Here is a 22615-nt window from a genome sequence, read left to right as displayed (position 1 = left end):
GATGGCTGACAAACCCATGGCTGAGGCCACATAGGTGTTCAGCTGATTGCTGACAAACCCATTGCTGAGGCCGAAGCCTGTACTTTTTCTTTTTTTTTTTTTTTCATTTTTCTGAAGCTGGAAACGGGGAGAGACAGTCAGACAGACTCCCGCATGCGCCCGACCGGGATCCACCCGGCACGCCCACCATGGGGCGACGCTCTGCCCAACAGGGGGCGATGCTCTGCCCATCCTGGGCGTCGCCATATTGCGACCAGAGCCACTCTAGCGCCTGGGGCAGAGGCCACAGAGCCATCCCCAGCGCCCGGGCCATCTTTGCTCCAATGGAGCCTTGGCCCATTGGAGGGGAAGAGAGAGACAGAGAGGAAAGCGCAGCGGAGGGGTGGAGAAGCAAATGGGCACTTCTCCTATGTGCCCTGGCCGGGAATCGAACCCGGGTCCTCCGCACGCTAGGCCGACGCTCTACCGCTGAGCCAACCGGCCAGGGCACCTGTACTTTTTCTATTTATCTCACCACCAAAAAGCACACCTACTTTCAAGTTCCTATGAACATGGCTCTCCTGGTGGCAATACTGTACAACATATACTAACTGGCAGAATTCTCCTCAGGCCTCTTTCTCTGTCATGCAGCTATGGTTCTGTAAATAATCAGACATGTCTCCCTGCTAACATGCTCTGAGACTAAGAAGAATGTTTCTGCTGAGTCAATCAAGTGGAACAATTTTACCATACTGGTGTCATGCAAGGTCCTCATACTTTAAATTTTATGGAAGTCTTTGGAGGCTGGAGAAGCTCTGCTGACTCTTGTTAATGATCTTCTTGAAAGAAAGATAGCCTTCATCATATTTATCCCAATGTGATCTTAGCAGATTTTTCATTATAAACTTTGGAGGCCCAATGGCAGCAGGTTGATGTATTCAAAGTATAAAAAGAAAAGAATATGTCAACCACGAATTCTATATCTGGCAAAACTGTCCTTCAAAAAATGAGCAAGAAATTAAGCCATTCCTAGATAAACCAAAGCTAAGAAGGTCTTTACTGCTAGACATGCTCGACATGAACGGAGTCTTTCAGGTTGGAATAAAAGGACACTGGACAGTGACTCAAAGCCTTATACATAAAGATCTTGGCCCTTGCCAGTTGGCTTAGTGTATAGAGCGTTGGCCTGGCATGTGGATGTCCCAAGTTGGATCCCAGGTCAAGGCACACATGAGAAGCTATATCATCTGCTTCTCTTCCCCTTCTCTCTCTTATCCTATCTCACAGCCAATGGCTCAACTGGTTTGAATGTTGGCCCTGGGCACTGAGGATAGCTCAGTTGATCTGAGCATTGGCCCTCGGTGGGGGTTTCTAGGTGCATCCTGGTCATGGTGTATGCAGGAGTCAGTCTCACTATCTCCTGTCCTCTTAAAAAAAAAAAAAAAGAGAGACCCATCTTTTTAATGTTCTACCTTCCACTTCCACCTTCCCCTGCAAATCTCTTCACTTATTGCCTGATTAATTCCTACTTACCCTTGGATCTCAGCTTAAATGGCACCTCCTAATGGAAAACCTTTCTTGAACTTTTGTCTTGGTCAAATCTCTGAACTATCTGCATAAGGTGGGTCTGAGCCAGATTGCCTTATAGTTCAAATCCTGGCTCCACCACTCACTAGATGTAAGACCATAGGAAAGTGAAGAAATCACATAATGCAACCCAGTCCAAGTTCACATGGCTTGCTGCACAACTAACTGCCAATGAGTTGAGTGACAAGGTATTGGGGCAAAGAAAGTGACTTTATTTGAACACCAGCAAGATGAGATGGCAGACTAGCATCTTAAAGAATGATCTTAAAAGTACAGAATTCAGGCTTCTTTCATATCAAAGGAATGGGAAAACGAGAGTTTGAGCTTGACTGATGACCTCAGACAACTGGGTGCCAGAAGGGTGAGGAATGTGAAACTTCTTAGTTCTTAGTCTGTTGATTCTAGTTGACTTGAGTCCAGTAATGAGGCTCCTGTCAATCTTTGATAAATAATCATTATTTTTGTATATATTTCCCTTATCTCCCAAAGAGAGGCAGTTCTGGTAAGGGGCTGTTTTTGTAAAACTCAAGCTGTAAGCAGAATTCCTTCTGAAGATTAGCATGTAGTCATGGGTATAAAGCAGGCTTGAACAAGATGGAAGTCAGAGAAGGTGAGCATTTCAGTGTCCTGCAATAATACCCCAATTCCCTAATCTATAAGTGGGATAATAGTATTTATTGCTATCAAATCATTGTGGTTATTGAGTTTACACAGGTAAAATGCTCAGAAAACGGCAGTGAGTACTCAATAGATCTTAGCTCTCATTATTATATGCTTCCGCAACACTATGTGCTTCTTTCACAGGACTCACTGGGGCTAGAGCTTCACTGCTTATTGGTATGGTGTTGATTATTGACCATCTCCTCAGCAGCCCTTGAGACAATATGAGCCCTTTGTTCACAGTGCATCCCTAGTACCCAGCCTGAGGCTTTGCACTGTAGATGTGCTGGGCATTCTCCACGTGTCCCTCTAGATCCACTCTCTAACCTCACCTGACTATGTGCCCGGGAGGCTGACACGTTTATGGACCAACCATAATGACACCCCTAATCGTTTCTTTGGCTGGGTTTGGCTGTTAGAAGACACTGGAAGGAGGTAAAAGGGTACACAGAGAGTAAGGTTGGGGTATTTATTCTCATGGTTCTCTGCCAGGCAACAAGCTGGTAGTAGTTATATTTCTTGACTAGAGACCTCCTCTCAGGCACCCGCTCCTAATCATACTCCTGCTCAAGTGGATGCTGGTGGTCACAGGTTCCCACTGTGCCCAGGCCCAGGGGCTTCTCCACCCATTGTTCCCATTGATCTGTCAAATGTCCCTTTCTTAAACTCTGCCAAATCACCTGTTGGTTGCTGTCTTTTTCCTTCTGGGACACTGATTGATACAAGAGGTTGTCTGCCAATATTTATTGAAGAATTTTTTTTTTTTTTACCATATGAAGTATGAAAATCAATAAGCAGAAACCTCATTTAAAATGGAGTTGGGAGAGTCGAGAACACTCTAATGCAGGTCACTTAATGCACACTACTGACCCCAACAGGTAGAGAGTACCTTCCAACTCTTACCGGAAGTGACACTACTTTACTACTTAAGCAGGAGGAAGATTCCTCCTTGTCCAGGAGCAGCTCAACCAACAGGAAACTGCCATTAAGTCAGCCCATGAAAATTCACTATACCTGGAACTTGCAGTTCCTTCCAATAGACTCTTCACGTATAGCAGCCCTCCCACACCCATAAAGTGTTCCTCTCCTGTTTCCTGAACTGGCACATGGTCACCATTAAAATGCACGTCTCAAATTGCAATTCTTTGTTGTTCCCAAATATCGCTGGAGAAATACCTGGCTGTCTTCTTCGTTTAAGGTCTACAAAAGATAATAATCTTCAGTCCCAATCAAGGCCAAAGTTGTTATGATGAACTAATAAGAAACAGAGAGCATATTTTTAAAAAGAGTTCCGGAGCAATGGCTCTCAGAGTGCAGTGAAAGGACTGGTGTGGTGAAGGCATTCTGCGCTGTCAGGGCTGGGGGGAGGAACGATGAACAATGTGCACTTCTAACAAGTTCTATGGTGATACTGCTGTTTTTTAGGCTGGACACTACAGTATGACAAGCATTGTACTAGAGAAATGCCAGAGCTTTTGGTTACCTATAAACTGTAAGTCTCATGGTTGCATTAGCATCTTTACAAACACAAATTGCCAAATGCAGTATATTCTAAGCTTTATTTTATACTTCTTTGATCATTAGAATCTAAACAGAAGTGCCTGACCAGGCGGTGGTGCAGTGGATAGAGCGTCGGACTGGGATGTGGAGGACCCATGTTTGAGACCCTGAGGTCGCCAGCTTGAGCGCGAGCTCATCTGGTTTGAGCAAAAAGCTCACCAGCTTGGACCCAAGGTCGCTGGCTCGAGCAAGGGGTTACTCAGTCTGCTGTAGCCTCCCGGTCAGGGCACATATGAGAAAGCAATCAATGAACAACTAGGGAACCGCAACGAAGAATTGACATTTCTCATCTCTCTCCCTTCCTGACTGTCCCTCTCTCTGTCTCTCAAAACAAAAGAAAAAAAACTTAAACAGAGGTTTTTGCTAAAAAAAAAACCCTGAAAAACAAAACAAAAACAAAAGACCCCTCAAAAAACAAAAGAAAGCAGTGACAAGAGTAATGCTGAAAGCAGATGAGGTGTGTAAGGGCCTGTCCTGGGAATGGCTCACACGTTTGCAGGGCACACCAGCAGTGGCCCACCGAGCTGGACTTAGGATAGCAGTTACGCCAAGGTTCAGGGAGTCCTGAGGCTCGGGCACAAACAGATCTCCCTCCTGTTCCACCCCAATGTGGGCTGCACTGGCATGAAACAGGGCCCAAACAGCCCCCGACGTGTACTGGACATGCCTCTTCCTTCAGAATCTTCAGGCCTGAGCATCCTGCTATCTGCACGTCCATATACTCATTCACAAACTCCTTCCCATCGTGGGTACAGGCAGTCTCACTCACACACAGTGCTTCTGAGGGAAGCATTCTAGGGACTAACTGGAGCTGCCTTATCTCGTTAGGGAGGTCCAGATGCTGGTTCAGAGATGCCATCCAGCTCTGCTTTGCTCTTCAACGACCAGCTGAGAAAGAAGCAGAGTGCTAGGAGGCCAGTCCCGAGGAGGTCCCCGAGCCCTGTGAGGTAGGGGATACAGTGGTTGTCAGGGTCCAGGGCCTGGTACCACGTCAGCCGCGCCATGACTTCTGCCAGGTACAGCAGGATTGTCACCTGTCATAAGAGCGAGTAGACACAAAAGATAGTTATCAAGTCAGAAGGCCAAGTGTCATGAAGAAAACCTAGCAGACTGCAAGGCCAGACACCAAGGTGGGCATCAACCCCAGGTAGCCCCTTTCCATGAGCTTCTCTTGGGGGATGATGCCCAACTCTGAACCGGGCAGGGGCCAGAGAATACACCCTCTCCGCTTGCCTAGCCTCCCTCCCTGTGGTTGGGCCCCCAGAGAATACACCCTCTCCACTTGCCTAGCCTCCTTCCCTGTGGTGGGGCTCCCAGAGAATACAGCCTCTCCACTTGCCTAGCCTCCCTCCCCGTGGTTGGGCCCCCAGAGAATACACCCTCTCCACTTGCCTAGCCTCCCTCCCTGTGGTGGGGCCCCCAGAGAATACACCCTCTCCACTTGCCTAGCCTCCTTCCCTGTGGTGGGGCTCCCAGAGAATACAGCCTCTCCACTTGCCTGGCCTCCCTCCCTGTGGTTGGGCCCCCAGAGAATACACCCTCTCCACTTGCCTAGCCTCCTTCCCTGTGGTGGGGCTCCCAGAGAATACAGCCTCTCCACTTGCCTGGCCTCCCTCCCTGTGGTTGGGCCCCCAGAGAATACACACTCTCCACTTGCCTAGCCTCCCTCCCTGTGGTGGGGCCCCCAGAGAATACACGCTCTCCACTTGCCTGGCCTCCCTCCCTGTGGTGGGGCCCCCAGAGAATACACGCTCTCCACTTGCCTAGCCTCCCTCCCTGTGGTTGGGCCCCCAGAGAATACACCCTCTCCACTTGCCTAGCCTCCCTCCCTGTGGTTGGGCCCTGATCCTGGCAGCCTGAAGAGCCAGACAGATCTCCTGCTGCTCACTTGCTGTGACCTCTGATGCACCAGCTCCACTCAACATCCTTGGAACCTTAGACACAAATCTTGCTGGACTTCAGCTGGGGTTTTCTGGGGCTCTCTCCTGGGCAGCTTTGGGTGGTTGGCCTTGCCTGAAGGTGCCAGAGGACAGTCCACACAGCCCCGGTCAGATCTCAAGGCATCTCAGCCCCTTGTTGAAGGCTGAACCCAGTCCCTTTCCTGCTGCTGCTCAGGACAGTTTCTCAGGCTGGCCCAGCCTATCCTTCAGGGTCAAGGGCATACTGTTATTGCAGATGAAAACACTAGTTCCTTAGAACCGCCCACCAGTACCACAATGACCCCTGCCGATGGCCCGGGCCCACCGAGGCATCAGCCAGCTATATTGTTGGCAGTCTGCTGTGTACGACCCTGAGGAAGGCACCAGCTTAATCTCTTCCATGTCCTTATCACCATCCAGCCCCGACTAAACTCCAGACAAGCCTTTTAGCAACACCCCAGCAGGAGCCTGTTCCCTGGCCAGCCTCTGTCTGTGATGAGTGACGCACATGGCCATTTTATCAGCTGGACCTGCTCATCAGCTTGTTTTACAGCAACTCGCTGCATTTTCAGGATGGCTCCTCTGAGCCGCTGGCGAGGTGTGGACTGAGCTGTATGCGGTATGGCCTGTGCCTGTGGATGGTAGAGCCAGGAGTGTGCAGTGCGGAGGGGAGTCTATGCCGTGTACAATGTGGAGTTTGCAGGAGGGAGTGTGTAGTAGGAAGTGTGGAGTGGCCTCTGGGTCTGGATCATGCCCTTGGGCTTGAAAGAGTTGAGTGCCTCCTGGGAGATGGGGACTGTTGGCTGCATGTCTAGGAACCTCCAGCTCCAGCTCTCAGCGTCTGTCCCAGGACAGGGAGCAAAGCCTGACCGCTGCCTGAGCCCTGCATCTGCTCTGCCGCCACCGCTGTCCTTACCTGGATCAGGGCTGCCAGCAGGTAGAACACCACAAAGGCCTTGCTGTTTGGGACTGAATGGCCTTCCGTCAGGGAGATCACATAGAATAAAACCAGATGGCCCGGAATCACCAGGAAGAGCAGAACGCGGGCTGACATGGAATTGGTTTCTGGAACAGAACCATGGAGGCTGTGTGACCCGCCTGACAACAGAGGCCGCCTTGGCATGTGACAGTCTCTTCTGAGGCATCCGCAGTCATTCAGCTACTTTCTGAAAGTGCCAACGGGTGGTTCACACAGCCCCGGTGGACTATGTGGCAGGCGTGCTTCAGCAGATGAGCATACAGTACTGTCCCTTCCCGCGCGGAGCTGACATATTAGAGAAGACAGAAAAACTGGAATCGTGTGCAGAAACAAATAAACAAAGAAACAAACAGGAATGGTCATTTCAAATTGTGACAAGTACCAGGAAGAGAACAAGTCAGGGTAATGTGGAAGAGAATGCAGTGTCTGTTAGTGGAAACGAGCTGTTAGAGACTGGAAGCTCTACCAAGGACACGGCATTGAGGCTGAGATCTGGTTCCCGGGGAAAGACTCTGGCCGGAGGGAGGAGCGCACGGGTCTGAAGGTGGAGCGAGCTCAGGGGGGTCGGAAGGCAGACAAAGGCTCGGTGTGCGGAGTGAGTGACTGGGCCTCCGGTCACGTCGGTGACGTGTGAGTGATCACCGCTATGTCTTCAGGATCCAGCACTCTGAGTCTGAGACTCTGTAAGAAATGTGATTTATTCTGCCCATCTCCTCAGAACTATAACATGTGAATGTGATAGGCTTCTCAAACACAAAGAGTTTTGATGAAAAGTTAGTCTCCATTTGCTTATGAGTTAATATAAAGTATTTTATCAATTTAATAATAAAAAGAAAATTCATATGCAGTTAGAAGCTGAAAAGTCTAGAACGGCCTGACCAGGCGGTGGCGCAGTGGATAGAGCATCGGACTGGGATGTGGAGGACCCAGGTTTGAGACCTTGAGGTTGCCAGCTTGAGCACGAGCTTATCTGGTTTGAGCAAAGCTCACCAGCTTGGACCCAAGGTCACTGGCTCGAGCAAGGGGTTACTCGGTCTGCTGAAGGCCCGCGGTCAAGGCACATGTGAGAAAGCCATCAATTAACAACTAAGGTGTTGCAACGAAAAACTAGTAATTGATGCTTCTCATCTCTCTCCGTTCCTGTCTGTCTGTTCCTATCTATCCCTCTCTCTGACTCTCTCTCTGTCTCTGAAAAAATAAAAAAAAAAGTCTAGAATGGTACGTAGAGAGAGAACAGAACACACAAGAGCATCAAAATCTATTCATGATGAAAAATTAGAAAAGGTGTAGAAAGATTCTTTTTAAAAAAAACTTAAAAAGAAGGAAGCAATAAAATTATTGGAAACTAACATAAAAAGTTTCGAAAACTTGTAGAAAGTTAAACTTTATGTTGTTATCTACCACACAATCTGATGATACTAGAGGGTGGGGCCTTGTGAGGTGATTAGGTCATGAGGGTGGAATCCTCATGAAAAGGATGCGTGCCCTTATGAGAGAGACCTCGGGGAGCTCTCACCCCTCCCACCACACGAGGACACGGTGCGGCATAGCTGTCTGTGAGCCAGGAAGCAGGCCCTCACCAGATATGGATCTGCTAGCGCCTTCATCTTGACTTCCACCCACCAGACTATAAAACATAAATTTCTGTTGTTTATATGCCACTCAGTCTATGTTTCTCTTAGGCAACCTGAACTAAGATAGGTCCATAAATAACATAGAAATTAAATACTTTTTCTATAATCAAATGCTAAGTCAGAATATACAATGGGGACTTCTAATTCAAGATAAGATGGTTAGACACACATTCCTATTCCTCTTAATAAATACAACTAAAAACCCTGGGCATTATATATAAAATAAACGTAAGAAGATTCTGAAAGATGGAAAAAAAAAAAGGCAAGCTGGGCCAGGGAATAACATGGTGGTGAGTCCCCCTGACTTGGGCTTTGGGGTCTAATATATCCCAGACTGGGTGGTGAAGAACCAGTAACTCGGAAATGCCAACGGTTACTGACCAAAAAAAGACTCCACAAAGCTTGCTTTCCCTAGCCAAAGCTCCCGAAAAGGGGCAGCCTAAGCACAACTGAAAATCTTTAGACAGTAACTGCTCTACGCCAGCCAACACCACAGAAGAAACAGCAGCCCCATACCCATCGGCAAAGGCCAGGTGAAGACGCCGGACTTCTGCCTGCCCTTACGCAGGTGGGATGTGGTGTTCACTGCCTTTGGCCGAGATGGTAGAAGAGAAGGCTTAGTGGAAAAGAAGCGGTACCCTGCCTAGAGGTAAATGAGGACCACCCCCCCACCCACCATATCAGTGAGGGTCACACTGATCCTTCACAGGGGGAGCACTCACAAGGCACCCCTTTCCCTCCCAGCAACAGTGGTGTCAGGGAAACACGGCTTCTTCCCCTGCCCACCATAATGAGCTGCTCCTTTTCTCCTAGGGCATCAGTGGAGAAGGAGGGGAATCTGAGTCGTCTCCCCCAACCCGGGAGGGAGGAAGCAGTGCCTCCCCTGCCCCCTAGTGGTGCAGTGTCCGAGGAGGCTAGCTAAAACAGAAGACTTCAATAAGATCCAGAGTCTTCTAATACTCCAGATGTCTGGGATTCCACCTAAAATCACTCATTCTCACAAGATAAACCTCCGCTTAATGAGAAAACACAACCAACAGACATTAATAGTGAGATTACACAAATGGGAGAATTATATGAAAGAGAGTTCAATGAAAACCTCAAAAAGGAAATAGAAGATAACAAAAAAATAACTATATGGAAATTTTAGGACTAAAATAATACAATAGCCCAAAGAAATCCAAATAACTCAATGAAGGACTCAATAGCAGAATGAAGAAGACAAAGGAAAAGAATGAGTATTCTTCATGAAAAAAAAAACTATAGAAATTAGTCAATCTAAATAACAGAGAGTTGCCATGGCTGGTTGAATCAGTGGATAGAGTCGGGCAGGCATATGGACGTCCCAGGTTTAATTTCCAGTTAGGGCACACAAGAGAAGAACCCATCTGCTTCTCTCCCTCTTTCTCTCCCCCCTCTCTCCCTCTTCCCCTCCTGCAGCCAGTGGCTCGATTGGTTTGAGCATCAGCCCCAGGCACTGAGGATAGCTCAGTTGGTCTGAGTGCACCAGCCTTAGGCACTAAAAATAGCTCGATTGATTTGACCATTGGTCTCAGACAGGGGTTGCTGGGTGGATTCTGGACAGGGTCAGGGTGCACAGGGGAGTCTGTCTCACTATCTCCCCTCCTCTCATTTAAAAAGACAAAAACTAAATATAAAAAAATAAATGACATATTTTTAATATGTTACTCTGAAGAATATATTTCCCCAGAGTAACATATCCTGGGGAAAAGATTAGAGAACCTCATGGATTTGTGGGACTATAAGAAAACATCAAGTGTTCATATCATCAGAACACCAGAAGGAAAGGAGGAAGAGAGTGGGGCTGCAAAAGTCTTCAAAGAAATAATGGCTTAAAATTTCCCAAATATGGCAAAAGATAAAATGTAATTCAGGAAGCTGAGTGACCTCCAAGAACCCTTTGAGGATAACCTCAAAGAAATCCACATTAATGCACATTTTTCAAGTGTTGAACTATTATTAATCCCGGAATTTATATCCAGTGAAAGTATCCTTTAGGAATGTGTCTGCCGACCTACCTAAAAGAAAGGCTAAAAGTTGTTCTTGAAACAGAAAGGAAATTATAAAGGAAAATGTAATGGGAGAAAGATCCAATTTTTAAAATCAAGGAAAAGATAAAACACCTCCAGTCATTTCCAGTGGTTCTCAGAATAGAATCCAGTTTCTTTTCTCAAGCTTCAAGGCCCGATGTGATCAACTCCTTCCTATCTTTCTGACCTCAGTTTCCTTCATTCTCTCCCTTGCTCATTACATTCAGGTCTCACTGGTCTTTCAGCTCTTCAGACTTGCCAAGCCCCTTCCTGCCTCTGGGCCTTTGCACAGGCTGTGCCTTCTGCCTCATGTTCCTTCTGCTCCAGCATGCCTCCTCCCAGAGTGACCATGCTCATCCTCATAGAGGAACTTTCTAACCACAGATCTGAGCTATCTCCTGTAACTCTTTTTCATTGTACCCTGTGCTTTTGCCTTTTAGAACATTATCACAACTTGTAACTATGTGTTCATTTTGGGGAGTGTTTATCTGTTCTTCTAGACCACATATATCCCAGGAGATCAAGAAACAGCTTTCTCTGTCACCACTACAACCTGACACCTAGTACTGGGTAGACATTCAATAAATATTTGACTAAGTGAATGAATCAATTAAAGGCAGGGTTGGAGAGTCAGGTTTCTGGGAGATGGAGCTGTATCTTTGAAAATCATGTGCTGAGCTCAGCACTGGTCTTAGACACCATTGCTACAAACATCAGATTTCAATGACATTAATTTTTACTTGTTTATAAAGAAATGGCCACATGGCCACTGAAAGACATCAGACCCACCTGAGGTACAGAAAGTGGAGCATGGACTAGGCCAGAAGTTTTGCATCCAGAGGGGTAGGACTCCAGGTGTGCTCCACATGTGCAGGTAGGTGGAGATCCGGCTGGTCTGAATGGCCACCAGATTGCCACCAACACCTGCGAGGAGAAAAAGAACCTGGTTTCCCGTTCTTTAATGCTAGTTTCTAAGTCCCATTCCTTATTTTAGGCTCACTTTCTCCAGGAAGTTTTCCTTGACTGATTCTGCATTCGATCTCTTTTCCTTCCCTCCCACTTGACCACAGACCTGGTCTGGCCCCAAACAAGGGTAGCCTGGACCTCATGAGTGAGATATCAAGGTAGTAACTGTTATCGCTTTGACAGCTCTTAGGGTGAAGGAAGTGTTGCAAAGGAAGTTCTCAATACATGTTTGTTGGGTAGAGGGAGAGTGCAAGGGAGGGGAGGAGGGAGGCAATTCAGGAAATGAGAGAGTTGAGAGGAAAAAAAGGTCTATGAGAGGAAATCTAGATAAACTACCCAAAGCCACAAGAAGTGACAGGAACCAGACCACCGACTGGCATATCTCAGAAAACAGAAGAGGTTTTTTTTTCACCTCAAGGTAGAAAGGAGAGAAAAGAGACCTGGGTAAGAGCAACAAGGGAGGAGAGATGATCATAGGGTAGCAGAGCTGGGGTTTACTGCTGAGGCTCCTGGCTTCCGCAGGGAGCTGGCGTGCCCAGCTCTGCCAGGCTGCCAGGGCCAGAGGGCTCAGGGGACTCAAGCCAGGTGGCTCCTTCTGCAGGGGCAGACTTCGGGGCTGGCAGAGAACAGAGCCCACTGAGGGAGACTGTCTTCTTCGGAGGTTGAGCTGGGGTGCCCCCATTCTATTTCCTTAGCTCCTTGGAGAACAGTCTCTCACTGGGTCAGCTGTGTCCCAGTGACTTCTAGGGGCAAAGGCCGACTGCCTCAGGCTTCCAGAAGATGCAAAAAATGGTCTGGGCGGAGGATGTCTACCAATATATTTTTCCTGGCCCACACATGATTAAAAAAATAAAACAAATTAATTAGGAGCATTTACAAATTCGGCCTTTAATCCCGATTCCCAGATTCTCCAAACAGGTCAAATCAGGCAAGTCTGGTCCTTAGTCCCTACCATGCAGTAAGTAGCCAGAGATGAACAACACTATTCCCCTCACACCGGGAACACGTATGTGCCCTGTTCCCCATTACTTCTTACTGCCTAGCTATTGTCTTAACTGCTTAATTCATTCAAATTGCTTGCTTAGCCTTGTAAGTATCTGGACCGGAGCCATCCAAAGGCACCCTGCCAAGCTTATAGCCATCTGGGCCTGACTTGGCTGTGGCTGTCCGCACTCACAATGACCGGTCCTTCTGTTGGGGACAGGCCCTGTGGGACTCTGTGGAGGTGCACGCCTACTCACAGGCAAGGAACACAGGCCTGAGTTCCCATGGAGGTGGGGGCGGGGCTGGCCCAGGGACCTCTGGAGCTTATTTCAGAAAGCCAGAAACTGGGCAGCAAGCAAACTGTGCAATCAGTCATCATGTTTGGTCCCTCCCCTGACCAGCGGCCCCATTTACAGAGCCTTACAGAAACCAAGATGTTCCGAGCTTTCGTAAGAGGGATCCTCACACGATGCCCACAGGGTCTAAGCCTAGAAGGTGAATCAGTGAACAGCTGAGTAGAAGACAACAGGCCAGGAGACTGAGGCACACTGGACTACACAGGTCCTGTCTCAGGGGCGGCTGACTTGGCCCGACCCCCAGTGTAAACTCAGCCCTGGTACAGCCTGCCTCTGCAAGGCAGAAATCTAGATGTGTATGTAGAACGTCTGAGTCCTAAATGTCACCAATGACTCTAAGTTAAAATGAAGGAAAAACCACAAGAGGCCAACCCTCCAGTTCTAAAGGCCGCTTTTGTTCTGCAGGTGCCCGACCCTGGGTCAGGTTCCGTGTACTTCCAAGGCGTGGGGTGCAGTGAGTGCTGCAGGGAAGCTTGGGGCCCGGGGACACCTGGAGGTAGGTAGGGAGAAGCAGGCGCAATGGGTGGCAACGGGCATGGCTTCTCCCTGGGGTCCCTTCTACCTGCGGAAAAGCAGCCTCCGCAGCCTCTGCCTGCCCAGCTCCCTGACTGGCCTGAGGGCCTGTGGCCGGGCCTCTGACACTGCTGCTGCTCAGGGCCCCCAACCCGGCCCAGGGCCACCCCAGCCCAGGAGCCCCAGGTGACAGGGACTCGCCAATACCTACCACACATGATGGGAGTGAATACGGCCATGCTTTTGTATTGCTCTATAGAAATGGTTTTGTTCAAGATGAGTCCTCCGAAACTAGGGAGAAAGCAGGTGGCAGTCAAGCGACTCGGGTTTATGCTTGCGAGTGGCCCAGCAAATTGCCTTATCGGGCTGTCGTGCCAGTTCAGCAAACCCTTTCCTTGCCCTGTACAGAACATCTGCTGTGGCCAACCTGGTCTCCCGTGCCCTCTGTATCCACACACGCATTCCGCCTCTGGTATGGTCCTGGCTGTTCAGACCTTTCAGATCATGTCAGCCCACTAAAAACAAACCACACACTGCTTCCCGAGGCCTCTTAGCTGGCCGAGCTCTGTCTGGTGACAGCCAAACTGCAACTGAGCTGCTCCTTAGCCAGAAACGAGCCTGCGTTAATCCTCTGCTGCCTGTCCTTGGAAGATGCTGCGGCAAGACCACCTCCCACCAGCCCCTGGATCCGGCAAAGGCTGCCCCGCCCCTAGAGCCCTGAAGTGAGACCACTCTGTGTAAGAAACCCAGGCACAAAGGCACCTAGACCGTAACCCCTCCTCTTTGAGAGTCAAAGTTAGGAAAGAACGTCAGCTAGGACTGGGGTGGCCCCGCCAGGGTATGCTAGTGCAGTGGTCCCCAACCTTTTTTGGGCCACAGACCAGTTTAACGTCAGAAAATATTTTCACGGACCGGCCTTTAGGGTGGGACGAATAAATATATCATGTGACCGAGACAAGCGTCAAGAGTGAGTCTTAGACGGATGTAACAGAGGGAATCTGGTCATTTTTAAAAAATAAAACATTGTTCAGACTTCAATATAAATAAAACGGAAATAATGTAAGTTATTTATTCTTTCTCTGCGGACCGGTACCAAATGGCCCACGGACCAGTACCGGTCTGCGGCCTGGGGGTTGGGGACCACTGTGCTAGTGGACAGGGCCCTCAAGTACAAGGCTGGAGGGTAGAAGACCTGGGCTCAGTGAAGACCCAAGGCCCCAGGGGGACTAACCCCGCAGCCCCCAGGTCCCCCCAGCAGCCATGCTGTGGACATGGTGTTCGGAGCCACTGTCTTGAGGCCAGGCAAGGGACTCCGTGAGCCTAAGCAGGGGTTCCAGGCCCGTGAGAGCTATGGCCGCAGGGAGTGGAGACCGGGCCCCACAGCACTAAGAGGGCCAGGGGGCCAGGCACCAGTGCAGTCCTCTGATGTCTCCAGGTTGGCTCTTCCTGGCTCTCTGGTGCCGGCAACCGTAAACAGGACTGCCTCTCGACACAAATTAAGTGTAGGGGTTCTTGGTGAAAAAGAGAGAAATGAATAGTGCAGAGGTGTGACTAAACCAGCCCTGGTAATGAGGGAAGGAGCCCACAGCTCCAGTTCTCCCCGCCCCTGGCCACAGGGCAGCGAGCCTCCTCCTCCTCCAGGGCCCCCTGGGCGCTCAGGCCACTCTACTGAGCACAGAGCCAGGGGCCGGCACGGGGAGGGAGGGAGGGAGGGACAGACCCCCTCACGCATGCTCACCTGCTGATCACCATTGCCAGGATGATTGGGAACCACCCGTACTTTAGGACCTTCATGCTGGGTGGGTTCCACTTTACAATGAGGACCCACACCGGGGTCAGGGCCACGAGGCTGACGCAGACCAACGGAGTCAGAAACCGACTGTCTGGGGAAAGAAAGAAGGAAAACCGGGCTGCACGCAGCTGGGTGGCTGGTCGCTGTGGCCTGGGTGGGAGGGATGAGGTGGACGGGGAACTAAAGGCTCTATGAGGAGACACCCCTGTGCTCGTCAGTGTAGGGTGGACTATCCTACCACACCTTCCAAAGAACTTTCTCCAGAAAACCTCCTCTCTGTCCTCAATTCCTGCCATCTTCACTTTCATTTCTCTGGTTTTGTTATCTTCCTGACCTAAGTACCCTCTTCTGCCTTCTCCCACCCCAATAAGCTCTAGGCTAGCGTCACACACTTTGGGAGACAGCAGCCTACAGGGGTGTCTACTTGCAGGAAATTTTTGCATCTAGTCCAATTTTTCTAGAACTCTTTAGAAGCCTCAGCGGAAGTTCTACCTCATATCCCCCCAGCCCCGTGGTGAATACTTCCGTTCCCCTGTGCGAGGCTTGTCATCCCAACTATACTGACAGGTGTGACTGTCAATGGTTCACACCTTGTCAGGGAAGATTTAGCCGATACATACTAGGCCCCGTGAACACCCCACTCCCGTGCATCCAAGATAAATCCACAGTCTAGTTGGAGAGATGGACAATTCAACATCTAATAAGTCATGTGTTGAAATATACTATTCCAGTAGGGTTATAACAGGGGTGGGGAGGAAGGGACATCTGTGACTTTTATTTTGCAAACCAAACACAATTAACCCCTACACAAATCTTTGTGTTTTAAATTCAGTTCAGTTTAAAAGTAAAATCAGGTCATCTTATTATTAACGCTTCATTGCCACTTACATGAACTTTGAGAATCTCTTAAATCATGAAATATTGTTGGTGGTAGGCAGTTCCCGGGGTGGCAAGGAGCCAGTCTCAGAACCAAGACAGAGACGGTGCCAGTGCCTGGGCACTCTGGGTCAGCAGTGCCCTATTGCTCTGCTCTGTCACTAACAAGAAAAAACGGGTGATGTCTCCAATCCTTGGGTCCATGTTTCTGTGGAGCATGATAAACGGGAGCTCAACCGCAGCTCCTCCTTTGGGGCATTTCCTCCCAGCAACTGTCACCACATGTCCCAGAGCCCCTCGCTGTCCTCATCACCATCCACTTCACTCATCTGTGCTACCTGCGGGCAAGCATCTGGGCTCCTGACTGTGCTCAGAACGGAAACTTACTGGGAGCATTATGCACAGCCCTCTGAGCGAGACCGCCACCAGGTGGAACTCAGGAGTGATGGCTGCAGAAACCCAGCAGGGGAGGACCTTCTGGGCGAGGGTGATGCTGCCTGTCCACCTGCCCAGAGCATGAGCAAACTCTGGGTCTCCCTGGCAGCCCTGGGGGGCCTCTGGTGGAGTATGCCAATTCCTACCTCAGCAGCTGCATGGCCGCCCGGCTGCCTCCTGAGAAACCCCGGCTCACCCGCCTCCCCCCTGCAGGGGAGCATCTCATGCTGCCGCTGCTGCTGTGCCTGCGATCTTCCTCCTTGGGAGTCACTTCCTGGGCAGTTGTCATGTATCCAGTGTGAACTGCCTTCCCCAAGGAGGTGCTGTCACCTGTGAGAATGCGCTGAGGTGACCAGACCAGCCTCGGGGCCTCGCTGGCCTCCTCGCATACCACGGTCCTAAGGCGGAAACCGACACCTTATGTGTCGGTGGCCTGAGCAGCGTGTCCCGTCTAACACAGCCGGGAGAGCTTGAGGCAGCTGAAGGGACAGCGGGGAGAATAGCTTGACTTGTTCCGTGACTCCAGGCTTTTGTCATGGAGTCAGAGAGCCTTCTGTCTAGAGGATCCATGACAGCCCCACAGGTTCCTTATTGTGCTGCCCTATTCGAACGTTGCAGGCTAAGCGCAAACATTCCCACTCAGCCTCGCTGGTGGGTCCTCCTCCTTGAGGCCCCCTACCTTTGTGTTTATAGAAGAAGCTGCTAACGAAAGCCAGAATGGACAGCGTGATAAGGTCTCCCAGGGTGGCCGCGATGGGCGTGGCAATGTTGTCTGGGTTGACCCCGAGCTTTCCAGCGCCAATCACTACACAGACCATCAGCACTCCTGCAGAGAGGAGAGAGAAGAGACTCAGAGCTCAGGAAACCAGCTGACCCTGAAGAGGCTCAGCAGCACAGAGCAGAAGGCGTACAGGAGAAGGCGGCCAGGGCGCTGCTCAGGAACGTCTCCCTGTCAGCACGAGCTGAGACTGGAGCCAAGCCACCTGAGAAGACCAGCATGTGGGCCTCTGCTTTGTGACTTTCTGAATGATGCTAAGGAGCAGCCAGAAAGCTTCGATGACACACTGGAACCCACTGGGAGACAGCGGCCAGGTGGCTCCTGGGCTTCCAAACCAGCTGGAACTACAGACATGAAGCTATAGCTCCTCACTGCAGGGAAGATGCACCAAAGCTGCTCTGAGCAATGGGAGTCCCAGGGGCTGAGCATGGCCCCCTGTGCCTGTCGGGGTCCGCGGGGAAGCAGATGCCCAGTGGAATTAGTCATGTGAGCGGTTTGTTAGGGCAAAGCCTGGGAGGGCAGATAGGAGGGTCTGCAGTCCAGGAGAGCCCCTGCAGCAGGAGAGAGACGGGGTGAGGGCGTGCAGACTGCAGTGCAGTACAGGACTGTCAGCGGTCCTCAAGCCAAAGGCACGTGTGCAGGCCCATGTCTCCGAGGAACAGGCCCATCTCGGGAGCTCTGCAGGGCCACCACTGGGTAGAGCCGGCGTGTGTCCTCTGAATGCAGGACGGGTGGATTTTAGGGAGTAGCACTGAAGACCTGCTCCCCGCTGAAGACCTGAGAGATACCTTTTAGTGGCTACCCTACCTCTCCAGGTCCTACTTTCTGTTCTGAGGTGACTGTCACATGCAGACTTCTAGCCCCCATGTGCTGCTTAGGACTTAATCCAACAGCATCTCATATGGGTCTTTAATAAAGACGCTTTGTATCTTGGCTTTGATGTTTTAATACTTTGCCTAGTGTTCTGTAACTCAAAGAATAATCAGAATTATCACCTTAATGTCACCTTAAAGCTGCCACCACCAGTTACAGTTTGTGCCCTATTTTGTGACCAGGTCATAACTACTGTACCCCTTTTGAAATATCAGTTCTAAGTGAATCTGAATTTGCATGGCTAAGCTGGTGGTCTGGTGACAATCCCACCGGGACTAGATACAGGGACAATGACAGTTCGAGATCACTTATTAAAAACCACCACCGCCACCTGGCTGTATGGCACAGTCCTGTCATGATCGTACTGTGAGACACTGGCAACGTTTCTGACCTTGCACACATCTTTGGATAATCCTGATTATATTCATGCAGCTGAGCTTCACCCCATCTCTGGGCCTCAGTTTCCTCATCTGTAAAATGGGGAGCTATGGCATTCTGTACAAAGCCCCATGGGAACAAGGCTGGCCTGAATCACTTGATTGTGTTGTTTTCAGAGAAGACTTATGCCAAATATCTCCTGGACTCTATTTCTCCAGAACATCTGGCATACTCATCCTGCCCTTCCTTTGATCAGACTGAGCAACTGTACCCCGCCCCATGCCCACGTGTAGGCATGTGACCAGGTACACACATCCAGCCCAGGAAGCACACACAGCTTGTGAATCCGCCCCTAGGATTCTGCACTCTTATATCCCCCTCCCAATCATGCGCCCTAGCATAGGAACGCAGCGATCAGCTGCTTGGTAGGAACAAGGTCACCAAATAAGCCACTGCATTGACTTAGAGAGCTGAGCTAGAAGGTGTTTTGTGGGCAGTCAGAGAGCAGCACAGAGGTGCAAATCCAAATCCAAGTTACAAAGCTACAACTCGTTCCTGCTTTCACTTGCACGTGTTGCAACATACAAGCAGCCACAGAACCCACAGGAGAACCAGAACAAAGTCCATTCATTCAGCAGACATTTGGGAGCTGGTTGTATGTCAGGACCCGTTTTAAATGACCACTGGGTTCTGTACTCGCACTTGAATGCATGTTGGGTGGAGGAACAGGCAGTATACAAAGACATGGACAAGCATTTGAAGTAAATAAATCGGATACTAAAAGTAAAGCGTGACTGTGAGCAGGGCTACTCTAGAGAGCTGACCAGAGAAGGCCTTGGAGGAGGAGAAGCGCCGACTCTCAGCAGGAGCATCTACAGGCTCCCATGTTGACCCTGACTCTGAACTGGAACAGAAACATCACAAAACAGGGTCTCTGTGCATTTTGCTCACGAGCATATCCCAGCACCATCACAGTGCCTCGCCCGCAGCAGACATGCAGTAAACACTGAGTAATAATGAATGGGTGACATTGTACGGTAATTACACAGCCAGCTGATTCTCCACTGACTGTGAGCCCTGAGGACAGGCTACGCCCGCCCAGGCCTCTGTGTTCCGCCGTCTGGACCCACGCAGGAAGCGCCTGCTGCGTGGCAGGCTGTGTACAGGAGCGGCAGGTGGAGAGCAGGAGACGGGGCCTCACGCTCTGAGGAGCTGACACTGCAGCAGGAAGGTGAGAGAGGAAGCACAGGGAGAAACAGGAGGACTGCAGCCTTTCCCCACTGTTCGGAGAGGAAAGGTGTTGAAGCGCGTGGTGGCCGTGGGGACGGGACAGGACGGGACGGGGAGCAGAGCTTGTGAGGGGCGGTCAGAGAATGCCTCGCTTCCCACCGTGACTGTAGACTGCGGAGCCCACCGCAGGCCCACGCGTGAACAGTGGTCAGAAGCAGTTAAGGCCTGACGCGCTCATGGACTGACAGAATGATGGACAGACGAGCAGAGATGAGTGCGTCTGCACAGCACCAGCTGGTTTTTAAACAAGCTATGGGGAAAGAAACGGAGTTGGCAGCCCCTCCCCGCACACATGCCCCACACAGGATGGGGCGCACTGCCCTCTTCACCTGCCCACAGGGGTCATGACCTGGCCGGCTCTCCCCCATTCCCTGGAAGGAGGCCCCAGGCTCCACCACCCCAGTGACCCATCTTTCAGAACTGAAAGCACAGAGAGCTGACAGCGGGGCCCCGAGGAGTGGAGCTGACAGCGAGGCCCCGAGGAGTGGAGCTGACAGCGGGGCCCCAAGGAGAGGAGCACGGCGGCCAGCCAGGAGGAGTGGAGCTGACAGCAGGGCCCCGAGGAGTGGAGCTGACAGCGGGGCCCCGAGGAGTGGAGCACGGCGGCCAGCCAGGAGGAGTGGAGCACGGTGGCCAGCCAGGAGGAGTGGAGCACGGCGGCCAGCCAGGAGGAGAGGAGCATGGCGGCCAGCCAGGAGGAGAGGAGCTGACAGCGGGGCCCCGAGGAGTGGAGCACGGTGGCCAGCCAGGAGGAGTGGAGCACGGCGGCCAGCCAGGAGGAGAGGAGCATGGCGGCCAGCCAGGAGGAGAGGAGCTGACAGCGGGGCCCCGAGGAGTGGAGCACGGCGGCCAGCCAGGAGGAGTGGAGCTGACAGCGGGGCCCCGAGGAGTGGAGCACAGCGGCCAGCCAGGAGGAGTGGAGCACGGCGGCCAGCCAGGAGGAGGGAGGTTGCGGGTCTGGGGGCACAGCTCACCTAGCACAAAGGTCGCGAAGAAGGCGGTGGTGACACTGCTGGCGCACAGCAGCTCCATATTCTCAAAGTCAAACTGCCCCCTGGATGCCGCTCCCAGCAGCAGGGCGGCCAGGGCAGCCAGGAGCCCCACGACGGTGGCCTGCACCTGCCGGCAGAGATCAGATCATGAGGAAGGGTCCCCGGGACCACCGCTCTCCTCCTCCCACCCTACACCACGCTTCCTCTCTGACCGAGAGGGGTCAGGGAAAAAACAAAAGATTAACACCTTCCCTCCACCCATTTCCCCTGAAAACTGCTACTTTCCCCTCTGCTTCGTGTCCTGTGCCATCTTCTATCACGGAATCTCGTTCTTCATCTTCTACTCAGCCCTCGGTCAAAGGCCACTAGGCTTTGGTGCACGGCTGTCCTCTCACTGCTCTGGGTAAGTATTTGTAACCTCCAGCAGCAGACCGTGCACCTCCCCCGTGGAGATGCCCCTGCTCTGCAGTACCCGTCAGAGGCCTCTGAGCACACTCCCTTCTCTCCCTTCTTTTCCTCCCTTGGTACTTGCCTGGCAGGCCGGTGCCCTGTTCTCTGCATTCTCCCCCATCCCCAGCTGCAGTTCCCATTTCACCGGGGCGGGACACATCCAGGTGAGAAACACCCAGGCGGGGACACATCCAGGCAAGAAACACCCAAGTGGGGACACATCCAGGTGGAGACACATCCAGGCAGGACACATCTCTGTGCCCACTCAGACCAGTACCAGGGGCAGCCCAGACCCGAGTACCAATACTGGCATTTGCTCTCAGTAATTCTAAACACCTCAGTGGAAACATGTTGTATTAAACAAGGTTGAAAAAACAAAAGAGTTCTACCACATATATGAATGGGGCCAGTTAGTCTTCTAAAGATGAATAATGCTCTCCAAGTTCACCTATATAATTCCAATCAAAGTCCCCCAAAAGATTTTTTTCATGAAACTTAACTCATTCTAAATTTTACAAAGGGTAAGTAGATGTGTGGGAAAAACCAAAACCATTTTGAGAAAGAAGATCAAGACAGAGTTTTGGTATATTCATTATCAATATATATTTTAAATCTATAGTGATTAATATGGTTTGTTGGCAGAAAGTAGACAGATCAGTAAGAAAGAATGGGAGTCCAGGAATAGAATCATAAATGCGTGAAAATCTAATATGACAAAAGTAGCATTTCAAATCTGTATAAAATTTGTAACTATGAATAAATAGGGCAAGATAAGAGAAACTGGGTATCTGTTTAGGAAAAAAAAAAATTCCTCTTTTATACCATTCACCTATGTGCATGTCTAAACATAAAAATCTAAAGTGTAAAATAGAATAAAGAATAATATATTCAGATTCAGATAGGAGAGGAATCTACTAAAGATATATCATTTAAAATCTATAAAAAATACAGATAAACTTTAAGTCCCAATATGACTTCAATATGGTACAAGATACCACAAATTCAAAGACAGAGGTAGACTTAGAGAAAATATTTCCAATATATATAATAAAGGATTAGTATCCAGAATAATGAAGGCCATTTTGCAAATCAACAACATGAACAATAACAATGATAATATAACCTGAAACAAAAATGCATAAGGAATGTGGACAAGGAAGTCACAGAAAAAGAAATATAACCTGACCAGGCAGTAGCACAGTGAACAGAGCATTGGACTGGGATGCAGAGGACCCAGGTTCAAAACCCCGAGGTCACCAGCTTGAGCATGGGTTCATCTGGTTTGAGCAAGGTTCACCAGCTTGAGCCCAAGGTCACTGGCTCGAGCAAGGGTCACTCGGTCTGCTGGAGCCGCCTGGTCAAGGCACATATGAGAAAGCAATCAATGAACAACTAAGATGCCACAGTGAAGAATTGATGCTTCTCATCTTTCTCCCTTCCTGTCTGTCTGTCCCTATCTGTCTCTCTCTGTCTCTGTCACAAAAAAAAAGAAAAAAAATACAAATGGGCAAGAAAAATGCAAAAAGATAACTGACCTCCCTAGTAGTCAGGAAAATTTTAAAT

At 50.3% G+C, this 22615-nt stretch overlaps 1 protein-coding gene across 4 annotated transcripts in view; it reads right to left on the bottom strand.

Annotated features, from left to right (window-relative positions):
* Window positions 1-1856: 1856 nt before the first annotated feature.
* The window catches only part of SLC41A3 (solute carrier family 41 member 3), a 70900-nt gene continuing 50141 nt past the window's right edge, over window positions 1857-22615 (bottom strand). For all 4 annotated transcript variants that reach the window (XM_066353092.1, XM_066353091.1, XM_066353094.1 and 1 more), the window contains 7 exons: window positions 20585-20729; window positions 16971-17117; window positions 14927-15071; window positions 13400-13479; window positions 11159-11293; window positions 6622-6770; window positions 1857-4820 (listed from right to left, as the gene is read on the bottom strand). In XM_066353092.1, coding sequence (XP_066209189.1) covers window positions 4611-4820; window positions 6622-6770; window positions 11159-11293; window positions 13400-13479; window positions 14927-15071; window positions 16971-17117; window positions 20585-20729 — 1011 coding nt within the window. In that variant the 3' untranslated portion in view covers window positions 1857-4610. The remainder of the gene's footprint in view (window positions 4821-6621; window positions 6771-11158; window positions 11294-13399; window positions 13480-14926; window positions 15072-16970; window positions 17118-20584; window positions 20730-22615) is intronic.

This window comes from Saccopteryx leptura, chromosome 11 (assembly GCF_036850995.1).
Source record: "Saccopteryx leptura isolate mSacLep1 chromosome 11, mSacLep1_pri_phased_curated, whole genome shotgun sequence".
Classification (NCBI taxonomy): domain Eukaryota; kingdom Metazoa; phylum Chordata; class Mammalia; order Chiroptera; family Emballonuridae; genus Saccopteryx; species Saccopteryx leptura.
This window is presented reverse-complemented; position numbering and strand designations above follow the sequence as displayed.